Here is a 19,615-nt window from a genome sequence, read left to right as displayed (position 1 = left end):
AAGGCATGTTTTCGAAGTTTTAGGTGTAAAAAAAACAGTTACAAATTTCTTGAAAGTATCAGAGGAAAATGCATTACACCTGTATCTTTATTTTTCCGCCATATAATGTTACGGTCACCGCTCAAATTTCACAGTTATCTGACGGGAACGAGATGACTGCGCGCCAGTTCAGAGCCTTGCACTTAGAGGTTTTACCGCGCTAGAGCTACCATTGAGCGTTGCTCTTATCATCCCGCTTCACTAACACCCACGCTGACCAGATGGCGCCCTAAAGCTGATTAGAGGAAGCATGTAGAAATGCAAGGCAGGAAATTCTTCCAGCTTATCAACCAGGACCCGGGCAAGTCTTGACTATCAAGCTTCTGTTGCTATTAACATTAATATTCCACACTGTTCACAACTGGAAGATGTGACTATTCACGCAATCGTAGAAATAACAGTTTGTATAAGACGGACAGGTTTAAATAAAGTGGTATCCTGTCGTGCAGCAAACATTAAATAATCTTTAATGTAATGTTTGCTACGCGACAGATGGTAGCCCAGCGCTGGGATGGGAAGGGAAGGCAGGCGGCCGGCAGGCGAGTGAGTGAGCGGTCGCCTGTCTGCGTGGCGCCGGCGGGTCAGCACACATTCCATGTTCACACGCTTCCGTCGGGGATTTTCTTTTTGTTGCATTTATAGTAATAATATTTAAAAGTATATTATTTTTATGACCAAATACAAACGATTAATACTAGAAACATTTAATACAGGGCTGCCACCACTTTGAAAACAATATCCTTGATTGAAATGTGAAATATCCTGTAATATCCTTGTTTTCAATACAAAATATCCTGTAAAATCCTGTACATTAAAAAATACAAAAAAATATGCAACTTTTATGAAAATTACTCTATCATAATGTAATTGAATTCTGCCATATTCATCCTAGAAGAGATATACAACAAAGTATTTAGCATTGGCAATTCAAGATATGACCTGTGCCCTGTCTTGATAAGGTTGAGCTTACTAAATACCTTTCCACCCCTGCATTGCTGTGTGGAAGGATAAGTATTGCTTGCCTTTGCAAGTTTACAAAGCAGTGGAAAACATGTTTTCCCATTAATTTCATACTGTGACACTTAATGCCAGGCCTGCCACCAAATTAGGTTCCTATACCCTCTTTACAGCATTTAAAAATCCTGTAAAATTTATAGCCGTAATTGACATAATTTATTTTTCGCAGTAATTTTAAATATACATTGCATTCCAAAACATAATTTAAAAAAAAAATCAAATGAATGTAAAAAATGTTTAAGATTTGCCACTTTCATTACAAAACTTATATTTGGTATCACAATAAAATGAAAAGTAATTTAAAAATTTCTATTCAGTATAGGCTTTGGTGCTTTTATTTACAAACTATAAATACATCCATACAACTGAAGTTATTTACAAGTTTAAAAAAACAAATGTATTTCACATCACTAAGTAGCTACTTTTTCATGTTCTGTGCTCTTTTCCGCATCTCGTCAGTGGACTTGAAAGCCAGACCTGCAGATGTTCTCATTGTGCAATGCAACAGCGCATTTAACATTGGTGATTCCATTGACGATCTGTGAACAGTTTTAACCATCTTGAGATTGCTGAAAACCCTTTCCACAGCAGATTTTCTCCAGTTGCAGCACCACTCAAAGCCATTATTTGTACAGATGAGTTTCAACAATCTCAGATGGAAAGAACCTTGCTAACACTACAACCTGCCTAGTGACTGTCAGTTGATTCATCAATCATCAGTGTGAAAAATTGTGTTTTCATTGCATAGGTAACATAATCGGCAGCTGATGTACCCAAAGATTGAATAATTATCTGGCTAGTTTTATTGCGAGAACAATGAAAGTTTCTTGCTATTTCACTATCTGAAAACATTTGCGGGACAAGTTTCGTGAAATTATCACTGAGTTTCACAGATAAATTGTTTTCACAAATCAAGTTCGCCCATAACAGTTCCGCATAGATTATTTTGTTTGGTTTGGTTACAAAACTCGTCAAAGAACAACTCTGATCAGTAGCTCGTTGGTTTTTCGCATGAACGTACGTCAAGCCGCCCTTTGTCACGTTCAGTTCCGAGTTGCAAGTCGAACAAACGGCGGAAAATTCCGTTTTGCCACGCCTAAACCATTTCAATTCTTGCTCCCATTCTTTACGATAATGCTGTTTATAAAGTGACCTGTCCGGCGAAGCCTTTCATTTTCACAATCAGCTAAGACCAAAACTACTACTTAAATCACGTATGAAATTTGTAAACAAATGCCGCACCTAAAACATTGTAATGGCAAAAAATACCAATGTTTACTGACGCCATGACACTTCTTAGCGTTTAACTCAACAAACAAAAAACATTTCCCCCGAAACCATAGATATTGTACTTCATGAAACGATATGTGGGAGTATATGTTTTTGGTTTGTGGTTAAACGATTGGAAGTTCCATGGCGCTACACCTAATGTGAATGTTTGCTTTACTGTTGGATGCTTGTATGGTTTGACAACTTCAAATAGGTAGTTGAATGTAAATATTTACACGAACGAAATTCAAATATGAAAATATCGGCGAAGCGTCGTAAATATCCGTGAATGTCGCCGTTTATCCGTTAGTCCGTTTTAAGCTTGAAATATCCGTGAAAACGGATAAAATCCGTGAAAACGGCAGGCCTGATTTAATACAAACGTAAACCAATCTTTTTCTTCTGGTTGGTGGGGGCAACCCCCGATTTTACGAAGGCAGCGATTTTACGAATGCAATCCGTGGAACCGTGAGCATACGTAAAATCGGGGTTATAGTGTATGTAGTTTTCGCTTCATGACTTTTCACATTAAAATATAAGATACTTGTATTGTGTTATTTCGGTGTTATTTAGTAGTTTTTCTTAAAAATCACTTTTTTCGCATTTTCCATATAAATTCGCGGAAAATTTCGCGATTTCGCAATTCACCATACAATTGTGGCCCTACTTATATCAAATTTTAATAAACTGGAAGCAGCTTATTTTTGTGTCAATTAAAAATAGTGTTATATATGTGTACCTGTTGCAAACACGGTGCGTGCGGCAGGCCCAGGGTGCCCTGAACAACTGCGTGCTGGGCAACACGACGATCTTCGCCGAGTCCCCCGGGGCGTCGGAGGTGCAGGCCCTGCTGCAGCACCTGGGGCAGCAGCCCGGCTCGTCGGGGGGCTGGGGCGGCCTGCGGGCGGGTGCCGCGCCCCCCACCACCAAGAGTTCGGGCTCGGCGGACGCCTGGGCGCCCTGGGCGGCCCCGGGCCAGTCGGGGGGCGCCCTGTGGGGGGCCGGCCAGCTGGAGCCGGACCAGCACCGGGCCACGCCCTCCTCGCTCAACTCCTTCCTGCCCGGGGACCTGCTGGGGGGTGAGTCCATGTGAGCGCCCGCCCGCCCGCTCGCCCCTCTCTCCTTGTGATATTCTGTTCCTTTGTACGCCAGCGGATCTCAGCTTCCTAAACGGCTGCTTGCTTGGTTTATTGTTAACTGAGGCATTTTTAAAAGTATTTCAGACTGCACCGCGTTGTGCACACACACAAATGATTAGCTCATGTGTCATGTAAGTTGAAGCTAGGGGTATATTGTCCAACTGCAAACAAAAAGTGTTCAATTTGTATTAAGATGTGTGTGTAGTTATCGTAAGTGTTAAAGACTTGAGACTTGGTGCAATGATGCGATAGAGGAGACGCTATATTGACATTCTCAACTGTGCTGTGACGATCGAGTGGCTTTCTTTTTAATTTAACTTCCCCTGTCCAATCAAAAAAAAATAGCTCTCTTTACTAAAGTAAGATCTAATAATACTAGTAATAACTATAAATTGTTATGCTTGAACTAAAAAAAAAAAATTATGGTGCCGAATGAATCTTTAAGTACATGAACATTTATGCTTCTGGAGAAATAACATTGTATTTTTTATTTTCACTACAGAAGCAAAAATTGTAGTAAATTGCTCCTAAATAATAGTAATAAGTATAATGTTAGTGATAGTGTTAGTTTGTAATATTTTGATGTAGACTATGGAAGTCTTCATAACTGGCTTGTATAGTTTTTGTGTAGTTGGTTGATGGGTGTAAATATTTTGTGCTTAACATTTTTTCCTCATTATCTGCCACTGTTGTACCAAAAGATCAATAAGAACTTGTATGTTCATTTTATCTAGGTTGTAAGTCTTTAAATTTAAGGTTTTTAAACATAAAATACAGAGTATAAAACTAAAGTATATAATATATATACATATATATTTAAAATATAAATGAAAACTTACAAAGTGCATTGCCCCAGGCAGAAATGTAGCCAACAGTTTCACGTATCAAAACGTTAGCTGCATCCTTAAAATTATTGTGATACTATTATTAACTATAAATGGACTTGTGGATAACTCGTCAATTCTCTGTTGAGTATGCCGAGCATAAGATTGTGTGGGGTGTATGTGTGAAGCAAATTTGTTTGGCTGTAGTCATTCATATATATATATAGAGTTATACTAGTATATACTACATTAATGATACAGTTATGGTATAATATCTTAACTATTGAGTACAAGTGTTGGTAAAATTTCTTGTTTCAGTGTTGTATTTGTGTTAAACAGTCCAGTCCATCCTTGCCATTTGCTTTCGAAAACTTACCGTGTGAGAGAGCAAATTTCGTCGGCCAATCAAATACCTCGTGACCAAATGGTGTAATAGAATAAAACTGTTCTGTATTAGTTGTTCTGATAGCAGGAACGTGTATTCATATCTGGGTCAACAAAGTCTACGTCATATGGGAATGTATTTAAGTGTAGGTTACATTCTCTTTCTACAGTATTTTTAATTTAGTGTGGCTGCAGACGTATTCATTTGTATACGTATCAGTTCTGGTGCAATACACGTTTGGAGGGTGCTTGCACATATTTAACTTGTTTCTCAACCTAAAAGAGTGCATTTAAAGCCAAATCACTTATATTCGAAGAGAAAAGTATTCTACCGGTAGTTTTTTTTTATTAAAGTAGATATATCCATATCAGTTGTCTAAAAGTAATCTATTATTATTATTATTATTACTATAAGTATGAAAAATTGTGAATTAATTTATCACATCATGTTGATATTCTTGAAAACGTAACTTAACCAAAAGTGATGTTTGTAGAGTTTTAAAAGTCTGCCAAAAACAGTGGTGATGTGATGTTTGACTCTCTAAAATACCAGTAGTGGAGTAGGTCTTAGGATAAGTTACAGTTCACTATAGTGTTGATTGCTTGTGATGTAATCATATTAACAGTAACACTAACGTTGCTACGTTTGCTGACGGTACACAGTCGCCTGTTGCCATCCCTTGCATTAAAATTTCTTCCACCGACTGTGTCCGTTGTAAGTTGTAACTGTATTTAGTACCTATGCCACCTCCGACACTTGCAAGTCAACTTCTCTTTTGATAAAGAAAATTATCTCAACAAGTTCTTGTTTGCAAATTATTTTATAATTATAATTTTTTATGTCTACTTTTATAGGTAAAACTTTTGTAACTTGTTTAGTAATAATGTTTTGTGCATTATTTGGTTTGTACGATACATTTCATATTTTATAAATGCTATGTTAAAGAAGACATAAAATGCTTCAAATTTTACTTTTTTTTTTTGTTATATAGAGTATTTTAATGTGAGTTTCTATTATTGTAATTACAGTTTATTAGTTACAGCTATATTTACCATAACCCAAGGCAGCTACACAGAATACCAGATTTTTATTATTATTATTATTATTATTATTATTATGTAGTTCCAGCTAATTTTGTGGTTCATGAAGTGTGTAACTAAGAAAGCTAAACGAGTGGTATAATTTTGGTTCACATTACATATAACTGTCATTTTGCTGGGGCTGACAGTGCCATGAAACAGACTGTGATTTTTCATTGTGTTACGTTATGTACATGTTGCATGCAATTTTTCACATTTATGCATTTGTTATGACTGATTATAGTTTTATAGTCTGTAGTCCATGTACAGAAAAATATGCAAATTATTGAAACTACCATATTTAACTGGAAATAATCAGTTTTAATTGTTTAGAATGCTATTTGATTCTAAAATTTTAAGTATTTTCTTCAGTGTCATATTTTATGATCTGTTAGTTTAATAATAATTACAAATACCATAAAGTTAAATAACTTAAACAGTTGAGAATTCAGAAAGCTGTTGGTGGAATCCACTGCAAGATTCTTTGGTGGTAGTAAACCAGTGTGATAGTTGTTTTGCCCAGAGTTCATGCTTTTGAAGCTGTGAGTATTGAAGATGAGCGGGTTGTTAAATTTAGGGTGTGCTAGTTTGATGGTTTGGTTGATTATTTAGAGACCTTTAATGCAGAGTTATATTCTACTATTGAAGTGATTGATAATAAATATTCATTGGTACAAAGTATGAGGGAAATATTCAGGGATGGTGCAATGGCACAGGTAAATAAAGCTATGTTGCTGTGTTGATTCTAGGTGTAAGAAGAGAGAGTATCTAAAGGCAATAAAGCTTGAGGTGTATTTGTTCACTGTTAATGCTCATCCTGTTATTGAAAAATGTACTTCTCCTCAAGTATTGGTAAATAGCTAAACATTATTTTATCTTGTGTTTGACCCCAAGTGCATTCTGCAACAATCTTTTTATACATCTGATTGGCCAGTTTTATGGTATCATTCCTAAGATCCAGCAGCTTAAAAAATATACCATATTCACTCAAACATAAGACCAGAATTTTTCGTTGAAAGACCATCTAAAAAACAAGAGTCGTCTTCTAATCGACATAAATGGGGGAAATGATTGTTAGTTGTATTGTTAAAATGTTGAAAAAAATTATTTCAAAATACAGAAAATTGATTTTTTTTTATATTGAACAGAAGCATTGTTAATGACATCAAATTTTAGCTAAGCATTGTTAATTCTCACAGAACTTTGGCAAGAAAATTAAAAATTATTTAGGTTATCTTATTTTTGGGTGAATACGGTACTTTGACTGATATTCGGTTAAATATGGTAACTTTCAAAAGCTTGTCAGTACCAAAGGTGTTAATGTACAATAAGTAACCATGCAGAGAACTTCTCATAGATTTTATTACTTTGAACTGTTGCTGGCCTTGTGACATCAGCTTTTATAGTTTTCTTGGTTAACAAATCTAGTTTTTTAAATTTATTTTGTAAAGTTTGAAAACATTGCTTTAATCTTCATCCCAACTAGAACATTGTAAATGTACATTAATTTTTGAGAATTTTGCATATTAAAAATTGAGATTATCCAAGTTAAAGTGGCATTTGTGTATAATTAAGCAGCTGTTGAAATTCAGAACTGAGTGTAAGTCTGTCTTGGATGATGGTAAGTACAGTGTTCTTTATCTTAATTTATTGCTTTTAGGATGCCCAGTTCCTTGATGTGTGTAACGCTATGTGCTAGTACAAATGTTGCGTGTGAGCAAATAGAATGCTGCTGTTTCTGCCTCTGTTGTTGTCTTGCCCAAGTCTGGTTCACGTTATTTTGGATCCACTGGCTCGAAATTTCACATTTTGAGGTATTGCCTGCGGCAGTGGCACCCAAATTATTATTCTTAAATTCAAATTATTACCTAGCATCTGAAAGTGGCTTTATGTAAAAAATGTAGCTCTCGCAAATTATTACTGAATGAATGTGTAAAGTATTGTTTTAGCTGTTGGCTTGTTTTACCGTTCTTAATTTTTTCTAATTTGCTTTTGACCATATTGTTAATTTTGTAGCTGGATTTTGGTTTGGTAGCTTATGAATAGTTTTAAAAAACCAATGCAACTTCAAGCATTTTGAAAAAAAAAAAAAAAAAAAAGTACTGTTCCAGGCACAAGAAATGTCAAATATGTCATGATGAGGGGAACTCTACACAGCTTGCTTTTGTTATGAACTTATGTGGTATATGTGGATGTCATTTTAGAGATCCATTAATTGAACATTGTCCTCCGATCTACAGTCAAAGGCTAAACTAATAATGGCTGGACTTTCTCCAGCTTATTATGGTTGGATCAGCGCATCGCTGTTATGATATTCTACGTGCCCGCCGTCGTGGTTTTGTCACTGGTGGAGTCGAGGCAAAAACAGATGCAGAAACACTACTGACTGCGAGGGAAATATTGTGTTGTAATTGTTCCCTCGTTGCTGCTTTGTATTTGTTTCTTGTTGCTTGTTGTTGAGGTGTTCTGCCTGTTGACATGATGCAGACTCGTACATAAATATAGGTATAAATATATAGATATGTGGTGTGGGAAGTTTATGAAGTAGAAGTTTTTTAACCAAATGTATCTTGCATGGTTTGAAAACAAAACGTAATAAGTGAAGTGTTTAACTAAGTCATTTGTCCTCCATTGTGTCGTAGCAAGTAGCAAAAATGCGTTCAGTGCTTCTGAAAGCACTTACATTATCAAGTGACAGAATGCCATGTTTTCACTTTTCCATTATTGTGCTGTATTTTTATTATATATAGAACTATAATACATACATATATTTATCAATAAATGTTAACTGAATGTGTTTTAATTAAAATTTTGACTTATATGTGTTATTGATATAAACTGTTCAATATGTTGGTGTAATCGAGTGTAATTGTAAAAAAAAAAAATGTTAGTATTAAGTATTAAATAAGTGTTTGTTGTAAATTTGAAATTGGACAGGCATTATGTAAGATTCCATTTTCCTTTATTCTCATTGTGATTTGCATTTGTGCAATCAGTTTTTACTAAATTATTGTATTATGTTCAGTTTCGTATAAATTATTTTGCTGTTTTTTCTTTAGAAAGAGTTTTTATGTTTCGTTGGTTGATTGCTGTTGAACGTGTAGCATTTTAATTAGCCTTGTACATAGTTTTTGTGGATGTCAGTGCATGTAGTACACATAGCTCATTTAGCAACGTGTTCTTTCACGCAATACGATGAATCATTCACTCGGTACTAGGACGTGTGTTGTTTGTTGCGCGGAGGTCCTGTAAGCTCTCTTTGCTCATTTCATTCTCTCATCTCACGTTTCGAAGGCTGCCGTGCAAATGCCAGGTCTCGCTCCTCGCGCTCTTCAACTCTGCATTCGGACGGACGATCGAGCACAGGTGTTTGCGTGCGGAGGGGAGGCGGGGGGGGAGACGATGAGCGAGCACGGCAGCGTGCAGTCTCACCAGATGCCTTAAGCGTGGAGCATGCTTGTGTTGACACAAAGGGATGGCACCACATATCACAGATCTGCCACACCTCGGGTGGACGTGGGACTAACCTAACCAAAGATAACGAAACACAATACTATGATGATTTACCTCGTATGTGGTGGGCCCAGAACCCACTGAGCACTAAATACACACGTGTGTGTGTAGATATATATATGTAGATTGTCGTAGTGTGTAGAGCACTTTTTGTTTTCCATTTCTGCATTTTGGTTGTGACTAAGATATAAGAATAAAATTAATTCTGTCTTTTTTTTTTTTTGATACCTTGATTTGGTGAAACAGTGGTATGGATGCGGGTGATGCATGTGAGGAAGTGCCTTGAAAATACTGTGCGCAGTAGGCACAAACTTAAGACTTGCCAGTAGACATGGCATCGTCTCTAGATACGTGGGTGGGGGGGACATGTCGCTTCAGACTGCTCGCTCTGCACATCAAATTGAGCTTAGATGATTCATGTTCGTACTTAATGTTTGTGAACTGTCTTCTTTTTCAGGATACAAATTACTTTTAATACATATATATATTTCTAATGGTAAGTTAGACTTTTTTTGTTTAAAGGCCCCTTTTTATTGCTACATGTATGGTTGAGCTATAAGTTGCGATGGACATGTGAGACCCTTTGGAATGATTGTTGACGTGTTGTGGCAACGCACGTTACCTCCCGTTACTTTGTCGACGCCGTGCCCACTTGCTTGATGTTTATAGTATTCGTGTTGAGATTATGGATGATGATTCTTGTGGAAGATGTCCGCATTCACTTTTGGCATGTTCGAAGCAGGTGACTATTCAACACAGGTGGATTGTGTGCCGTGCAGAACTCCTCTCTCGTGATTCAACTTGTCCGTTTGTTCTACCATCTTCCTGTGCCCACTGTGTCTATTCCAGCTAATGTTTTCAATAAAAACCATTGTAATTGTCGGAACAGTTAGATTCACTAATGGTAAAGTTTTTTTTGTTGAAAAAAAAATTATAGTTGTAGAGATAACTCACTTCTAGTCAGTTGTTAACAAGTTGTTTATTTGAATGTCGTGCCTTACTTTTGATGATAAGCATGCAGACTATGTAACACCATGCCACTTTGTTCAGCTGAACAATATGATTGCCTTACAAACAAAATAGCATCACTCGTTTCAGTTCATTTCTTGCCTTCCGTTCACAGATATGTTCATTTTCATAAAGTTGTTGGGTGAGTGTTTTGAGGTGATTATTGCTGCTGCATTGGCACCAATTTATTTTATGAGTGATGCTTTTCTGCATGCAGTTGTTAATGAATGGCCTTTTCTTTTTATGTGTGGCATTAGATTCAATCTTTGACTTTCCTGCTATAAATTCATGTGACTACTCTTATGCTGCTACTCGCTTCCACCCCTCGAAGTCATGCTTCTAGCTGCAAGTAATGTGTTTTAAGGTTCAGGTATAGATGAGCAGACAACTGTAACATGGTCAGCAAATTTTTGATTCGAAATTGAGTTTTATGTCATCAGTCTGTAACATATCACAATCTATATCTTGCTGGCTTCTGTAGCTTGTGTGATGATCTGGTGTGTGTTTTGTGTGTGAGAGAGAAATAGAGAGACAGAGCAAGAGAGAGAGAGAGTTGAGAATCTTAATAAGTCCAGAGAAATTTTATCAATAATTCTATTGTGTTAATATTTTCGAACTTCTTGTCTAAGGGAAGAAGGGGTTGTAACGTGGTATAGGTTAACATTGTATTGGTGTTGGTAATTTTTTTTTAAGGTTTGTTGCAAGTAATTGCTGTGATTTGTGTGATATTGTATATAACAAATATTCATCCAGGTTTCTTTGTGAACGAGGCTGGTATTTTGTTTCCAATCATAGTAGGATCTTATTTTTATTAACTAGATTAGCAAATTTTGTTAAGTCTAAACTGATGTGTGTTTACAGTCATATGGTCATGGTACAATTCAGGAGGGAAAAATATGAATAATTTTTGTACTTTTACGGAAAATATTTTTGGCCTTAAGTTAATACTGGTACAGTATTTACTTTTTCCTGAAAAGATAATGTTGCAATAATTCATTTGTTTCTTTTGGTGTTTCTGTTATGTCAGTATACTATAAGCTAATCAAAATACAAGATTATAAACCACTACATTTGTCATTTTGGGAATTAGTGTTAAGTTGTGTATTGTGGTATGACTATGGTGAAGTGAGCGTTGAGTTTGTGGTATTAGTACGTGCTGGTTAGCATTTGCATGTGTTAAAAAAATTTTAGTAAGGATTTTGCTTAACTGTAAAGTGTTGAGCAGCCGATATTTGTTGGAAGGAAATACATACCATAAATTTGGCAACCCAATCAAGTCAACTTCTGCTACCATATTTAATAGAGCTGGCACGAAGGCAAGGCCGTGTATACCCGCGTAAGGGTTGTCGCATCTATAATCTTGAGCATAAAAATCTTCACCATAAGGGTTGCCCTCGAATATTGGTCTCACAATTTTTCCTCTCCAGTAGAACACAAGTGAAGTCTTTTCGCTTTATGACGCGTGTGTCTGCTTATTGCCGCTTATACTTTTTTTTATACCCATGATTCATTTTTTCTGTCTGTTGTAGATGTATTTTTTTACTCGTCCCCTTCCCCAAACTCCAAGTTCCCTTAATTAAGAACAAGCATATCTTTACAGCAGTATAGTCATGGATGTTGCAGCTTAAAAGCATGGCAATCTCGCACACAGACAATGTTGGGACACAGTTGGTTCGCAAAAACCTGTTGAGGTAGACACTTGACGATTGTGTGCGGTACCAGTTCATGTACATTTGTGATGAGCCAGGGAGCGGGAACCCGTAGACACTGGTGCATGGCCACTTGCGCACACACGACCATCGCTTTTCCCCTCTGGCTGGTTTATTTTTAGATTTCCCCTCTTGCAAAGTGCCAGCGGGGCGGCATCACTTGGTCACCTACCGGCGGAAAACGCAGCACATTGGTGCAGATCACGATGCTTTACACGCCCTTTTCAACATGTAACACATTTACTGAAACCCAACCAACACAGGCTAGTTAATAATGCACTCATTCAATCACACAATGGAATGCTGTTGTTTTTATATAAGGGTTGTACTTAGTGTTGCTAAACAAAAAACGTGCATAAAATGTGCGGCCCATACGCGGGTAAATATGGTTTAAAATGCTTTACCCAAACAGTTCAATTTTCATTTGTTTATTGTTTGCTGATAAATTGCTGATGTTAGTTATTAGTAATTAGTGGAAGTTTGTAAACATAGGTGCAGTTTCAAAATGTCTGCTTGAATATAATTAATATGATTGCATTTAAGTATTTTAAATTGAAAGCATCATCTGTGCTTCTTTTTTTGCAAGTACTCCAAATTTTAACATTGTATTTTGCAAAACTTAAGTTACTTTGGGTGCACAAAGTTGAAATTCCTGGCAAGAGTAAATTTTAAACGAAGTTATTGTTTGCTGCCTTACATCATTACATGTTGGAGTTAATTTAATTTAACGTTTATTATTTATTATTTACAATAGAATACAACCGTTGTTGGTTGCCATACACACAAAATGTATGTAGTGTAGTTAAAAAAATTTTTTATTGTAATTAACAAAGTATTTAATATGGAACACCGATCATCTGGATATTAAATTAAATTTTGTGGCTGGTGTGAAATATTTCAATGAAATAATTTTACTGCAGTCACAAAATTTGCAGTGGTTAAGAACTTCATTCAATAGAACATAATTCAGATGCTCAGTGTTTCAGACACACTTAAGACCATAAGTGGTAAATGGGTTTTCAACTTGTTTGTTGTAATGAACCTGCTGCTGTGATGTTTGTCAGTCAAATGCGTACTCACCCTTTTTATGAATGTATTTGTGTGTTTTTTTGTGTATATATATATATATATTACTATTTGGTTTTTATAAAAAAAAGATGAAACTATAAAGTTTAAACATTGGTATTAAATATAAAAGTTGTTATAAAACAATAAAAAATACTTCCCGGGTGGTTAGATTACCTGCACAGAATGAAGTTAAAAAAAAAAAATTATCTTGAAATCTCGCTTATTGCTATTCAAATATTTAATAACTTAAATATCCTCTAAAATGTAAACTTGGCTATACTAGCATTCACATGTAATGTAAATTGTCAGAGAAACACGACCTTGTGGCAACACGTAAGAATGTGAACGTAATCGCCAAGTATCGTTGAAAATGTTTTCCAGAATGGCCATTGTGTATTTCTCGAAGATGTGGCACAGGTTATTTGCAACGTACAGTAAACACTTGTGTGGTGTGCACCAAATGTGTTTTTTTTTTTTCCAAGTGTGCTTTTACTATTCTGGAGCCAGAAAATAGTTCTAGTTGAACGATGGTGGATGTGTTGAAGGTGACTGCTTTATTCCAGGGTGTGCAGTGCAGTAGCCTCGTCGCGTTCTAGGCAGTGCTTTTCGAACAGGGGTTGCTCAGGGTTGCATCTAGGCCTGTGTGTTGGGGTGTAGGTCGTCAACTCGAGTGTCATTAGGTACCCAGTTTTAATACTTACCAGGCAAACACAGCAGAAATTATTATAGCATAACTTTACTAGGCAATTTATAACTAAGATGTTTTTTTATTATTTTTACATAATTATAACTGTTAATACATTTTAGATATAGTGCTAATCTATGTATGCTCTCATTTTTTTGTGATAGTGGTTTTTGCAGAAAAATTTTGTTTTGGTTGTTGGGATGTGTGTGTGTGCTATGGATTATGCCGTGGTTAAGTCCAGGTAGTGTCTTACAAAAACCTGTAGATTATAAACTTGCGAATGGTGATAATTTTATGACTTAAAATTGCTAATCAATTTTCATATGGCTGCGATAACCTACAAAAACTTTGAAATTAATTTATAGTGACTTGTAAGTATGTACAGCAAGGTGAGTGGTATGTTTTCTTGTAATGAATTAAATTTTTGGTGTAAAAAAAATTTATGTATTGTGCCATTTAAGGGTAACACTTTCTGTTACCTTGTGTGCAAATATCACACAAAGTTTGCGTTGCATTTTGTAAGCGAATACAAGTCTTTAACAATCATGACTGTCGTATAAATAATATTCCTTTGTGTAGCTCTTATGTATTGATGGTGCAAACCTAAGATTCATGTGTATGTGTATATATGTTATTTCAGTAGTTAAATAGCATATCTCCTGAATTGGAATGATAGTGTGATACCTTAAAGCACCAGTGTTGTGGGTGACAACTTGTTTAAATGGCTTTGTGATAGGTGCAGTACCTGACCTTTGTAATGTTATTGTCACGTTATCGAGCTCTAAATCCATTTTTATCTGGTATTTTTGTTAACAAATCTAGCTTTCCTATATTTTCAGTGTTACTGCATTCAACGTTATACTTGTATTTTTTTGTTTGAAACAAAATATTACACCTTCCTAAAAAGTACAAAATTATATAAATGTTTTATTTAACTTAGCAGCAGCATTTTAACTGCTATTGATTTAGTTGGCTTTTATGTGTAAGGAGTTGTTCGGTCATAATTCATTTGAAATTGCATATTTGTAGTAATTGTTCATTATTATTGTGTTATCGGTTTGTCCTCGGGAATACAAAAAAGTGTGTAGGGTGTAGAGGCTTTTGGTTGCGAATGTTACCAAGTAGACCTAGCCGTGTGAAAGTTGCGTGTCCAGGACTGCATATCTGCTCGAAAATTCAAGCCTGCGACAGTGGCAGAAGAGTGCCGATGACATATCAGCTTGTTGCGTGCGCCCCCCTCTTCTTGACCCTAAAGTTCGGTTTCAACACAACAGAGCTGGTAGTTGTTGGAAAAAAACTAATTTTTTCATATAGATGTTCACTTTGTTTCAATGTTAGCACCACATATCAGTATTTCTTGCTTCATTTACGCCAATGCTTGAGGCTTGCTAGCATTAGTTACCGTTTGAAAAGCAGTTTGGTGCTGTTAATGTTATTATATTATTATGAGTTCCTCAGTTAGACACTCCTTAATAAGATGGCTCTGTTATTGATTTTATGTTTGAACAAGTCACGTCTTGTTTTCTGCATAAATTTACAAAAAGTAAAAGTTGGGCGTGTGTTTAAAGAATCATGAAATAAACCATGACATCACCGAAGCTGTCATTCTGAAATTAGTGCCAAACATGTTCTCTTTATAGCATATATATTGTTTCCTTGTTTGTTTGTTTTTTTTTTCCAACCCTTTAAGATATACTTTTATTTTAATATTAAAGACTAAAAAAAAATTTGTGTTTAAGTTTTAAAAATTTTAACTTTTCAGGACAGTATTTTTATTTTTCCCTGTTTGACTGTAAGCACTTGAGCCCGGTGGAGGTGATTGCATGTGTATGTAGCAATCAAGACTCAACATCAAGTGAAATTCAAGTACCTGTGTTATGGTTTGCCAAAAACCAAGAAGCTGTAGAGTGCAAAGAGGCGATAGCCGCGCCTACCACGCCTGGCTTCTGTTCTGTGCCGCACCGCGCCAGCTTTGCAGCGCTCACCGTGTCTAGACTGTGTTCACGAATGTTGAGTAACATTCTTTATTATCCATGTGTCACAAATTGACTGACAAAACCATTGTAACAGTAAGCTTAAGTACATTCTCTAGATGTATTTAAACTGTAAGGTACACAGCGTGTGCTGTGTGAATACTGGTGTGTAAATATTGTGTTTATAAGTATACATAGTCATAATTGTAGTTGCTAATAATATGAAAATCAAACCATGCAAGATGTTTTTTATTAACTTTTGTTGGTAAATTGGGTGGTAAGTAAAAAAAAAATCTTTTTATTTTTTAACTGCCTTAGATATGAAGAAATATTTTATTTGGGTTTTCTGCCTAGTTCGTAAATATTTTCTATTGCACCTGGTCCATGCATAAGTTACAATTACGAAAGATTATTAGTTATATCCCTTTTGAAACACGACCATGTTGTCAATGCTCAGGGTGATAAAACTAGCTTAAATGTGATCCTGTTTGAACGGTAGCAAATAAAAATCTGTAAAAATTGATACATATATACATATAGTTTATGTGCTTATGCTACACCTTTTAAAAGCATTGAAATGTGACAATGAAATGTTTTCCAGATGATTGTACTGCATTATGTACATACATGAATAAAAATGCCATATATTGATATTTGTTTTCAGATAACTGGTACTTTGTATGAGGTAAATAAATTGTGGTTAGCATGCATCAAGTGTGTGGTTACATCATGCATGTATTTAAGATATCTTGTTACGAGACTGGAAGAAGAGGTACAATGACAATGTATTATAAAGTATGTAGTATATGTACGAACATCACAAAACATCATTTATGAATCCACTCTGTGTTCCACAGTATATAAGGGGAATCCTAATATGTAATCTCATTAATTTAAGAAGATTCTATAGTCGTATGATTGTATACACTATCTTGGGGGAAAAACAAAAATTGACGTTTCATACATCCAGTTTTACAGTTTCATCAATTTGACATGGCCTAAAAACTCTACCATAGATTAGTACAATGAGTAATAAAATGGTCCCATGATTGTAGAGGGAGAAACACATACTTGAGGGTGGTTCGAACTGGCATAAAGGGTGGACGACACTTGAGATTTCACTCACAAACTAGGTGTTAGTTTTGACTGGAAATCAACGTAGTTTTAGACATGTGTTTTCCAAGTGTCGCAAATCAAACCACATTTTTACAAGCTTGGATGTGCTACACGCCAGTGGAAAAGTTGAGAATCTCTATGTCATAAAATTGTGGAACTTGCACCATTTTCCAAAATGAATTTGTTTGTCTTTGTAAACCAATGATCACCATAAAAAATAACATGGTTGTTGTGCCTAAATGGAGTGTATCCATTATCCATCAAACATTTCATGCGAAGCGAGCACGGGAGGTGTGTTGGGTGGTGTTGTTCAATACGCTATGCTGGAAGGTTCCTTGGCAGTTCAGAGTGTATATTTTGGTTATGGTTATTAGGCTGTTGTGGTCGAGAGCTGGTCAAGTGCTTTGTGTAATATGGAGAAGCAATTTCCTCACGTATCGTGTGAAAATTAAACAATCTATATGGGCAATAGTTTTTGTTACCAGTATTGTACTGTATTTTGAAACAAGACATTGTAATTGTATGTTAATGTAGTCGAGTGTCCTTGAGACAGGATAATTATTTTCGGCATCTGAAACTGAAACCAGAGCTCAGGGGACCAGGGTTGGTAAGCCAAATTAAAATAAAAGTGATAAACTCAGAAAAAAAAAATATTTAAAAAAATTACAAAAAAAATAGCTCTTTCTGATAGAACATTTAAATGCCAATGTATTGTAAAGTGAATGAATTGTAGTCTGATTTGACATAAACATGCGCTTCTCAATTTATTATTTGTATCTTTCTGTGAATGTAAAAGACTAGTGTAATTCAATAAAGGTTGTTCTCAATGTAATTCCATTACTTTATTCCAATTTTACCCAGATGAATGGTGTGGTGATTGAAACTGCAGTGGAATAAGCAATATAAATGAGATAGCTTAGATAAAAATGCATAATTTTATATTTAGATTGTAGATAGAAATACTTAATTGCATATAAATTGGTGTTGAAGTTTTAATTTAAATTTAAAATAAGTATTTGTATATCTGGGGTTATCACTAGACCTGTGTGAATATCAGTTTTTTAGTTCAAATTGAATACGAATATCGAATTTGAATAATAAGAATCCTACAAAAAAATTTTGCACAGTGGAAAAACTTATGGAAAATTAAACAAATAATACTAAAGAGAAAGGTTGGTTTAGTCCGCTACAATAATTACAGGAAAAAAGTTTGTTAAAATATTTAAATTATGAAATAATTTTTTTAAAATTATGCAGCAAACTTATGTGAACCCAACAAACATTCATTTTAGTTTCTGTTCACCTTATTTACTACAATCTGCTACTCTACATGTTGATCCACAACATTTTTGGCAACTGCAAAATACCATAAAATCAATTGCAATCTATTTGATGAAAAACATGTATCTTTTTAAAATGCTGTATTCCCAAATTAGTGATTGAATGAGTTAATATTTACGTATTTAAACCCTTGTTATTTTACAGTATTTGTTAATGGCAGCCAGGTAATAATTGGTTTAGTTCAGCAATATTATATAAACATATTTTGCTAATTTCTTCTAGAATCTTTGTTCGGACTTTGTGACTTATGTCCTTGTTGTGTGAAGTGTTACTTGTGCCCCTTTTGCGTGTCGTATAAACAGTTCGGCAAGTTGGCGGGCCGCATGCAGTCGGGTCGTTTGTTTTGTATTTGGCTATCGTTTCGTTGTCATATTTGTATTCACTAAATCAGACTTTTAATATATTTATGGTCCTCCGGAAGAAATTCGTTGAAATAAAGAACATTTGGTCCACACGGGCCGGATATTTACCAGTAATTGTGCGTGTATTTGTGTCGTGTCTCGTGACGCTCATCTATTGTGATAGCGTTTTTTTGATCTCGTGTTGTCGCAGTGTTGGTGAATACTTTATTTGTCTAACTTTCATTCCCTTTATTTCTGTTTTGTGCATTAAATGGCAAAATGAATGACAAGACAGAAGTGTTAAAGATTCGTCTCGAGCGTGGGGGAAACAGGTTATGTCGTGCCGATGCACTTGCCGATAAAGTGATGAGTGACGATACGCAACGTGAGTTGTTTATCGCAACGTGTCGTGATCTGTCACAATTGCGTACTTGTTTTGAAGACGATCACTTGTCTTTGGAAATGTTGCTCAAAGATGACCCGGATTTCAACAAAAAACAGCACAGTGATCGCCTAAATGCTTTCGACGACACGTATTATCATGTTCAGGCAATATACATTGCCACATGCAACAAGAATAAATTGCATGACGGCACGAAAGCACCAACTTCGCACAACCCATCTCAAGTAACTCTTCCAGCTATAAAACTACCACATTTCTCAGGAAATCCTACAGAGTGGCTTAATTTTTCTAACCTCTTTACCACATTGGTGGTAAACAATGCTCACTTGAACTATATTGAAAGGTTATCATATCTTAAAACATCACTGTCACCAGAACCACACACTCTTATCCAATCCCTGCCATTGATCAATGAGAACTTCAAAGTAGCTTGGAATTTGATTGAACAGAGATACAAAAATCTCAGGCTTATTGTGTCACACCACATTGATGCAATTATGCAGGCATCTAGTGTCTCTTGCTCATCCTGCTTCATTAAGTGTCTTGGTGTCAGTGTTAAATGAACATATGGCCGCATTGTGACTATGAAACTAGTAGTAGATTCTTGGGACCCACTCTTGCTACATTTTTTGGAAAGGAAGCTAGATAACCATTTACGTCAACAATGGGAACTACATATTTCTGTGAGTGACACAGAAATGCCTAC

General features: G+C 35.6%; 1 protein-coding gene across 7 annotated transcripts in view; it reads left to right on the top strand.

Annotated features, from left to right (window-relative positions):
* Positions 1-17,656, top strand: part of LOC134531973 (protein Gawky) — a 161,677-nt gene extending 144,021 nt beyond the window's left edge. For all 7 annotated transcript variants that reach the window (XM_063368087.1, XM_063368109.1, XM_063368119.1 and 4 more), the window contains one exon: positions 3,092-17,656. In XM_063368087.1, coding sequence (XP_063224157.1) covers positions 3,092-3,418 — 327 coding nt within the window. In that variant the 3' untranslated portion in view covers positions 3,419-17,656. The remainder of the gene's footprint in view (positions 1-3,091) is intronic.
* The last annotated feature ends 1,959 nt before the right edge of the window (positions 17,657-19,615 follow it).

This window comes from Bacillus rossius, chromosome 1, assembly GCF_032445375.1.
Source record: "Bacillus rossius redtenbacheri isolate Brsri chromosome 1, Brsri_v3, whole genome shotgun sequence".
NCBI classification, from domain to species: Eukaryota; Metazoa; Arthropoda; class Insecta; order Phasmatodea; family Bacillidae; genus Bacillus; species Bacillus rossius.
This window is presented reverse-complemented; position numbering and strand designations above follow the sequence as displayed.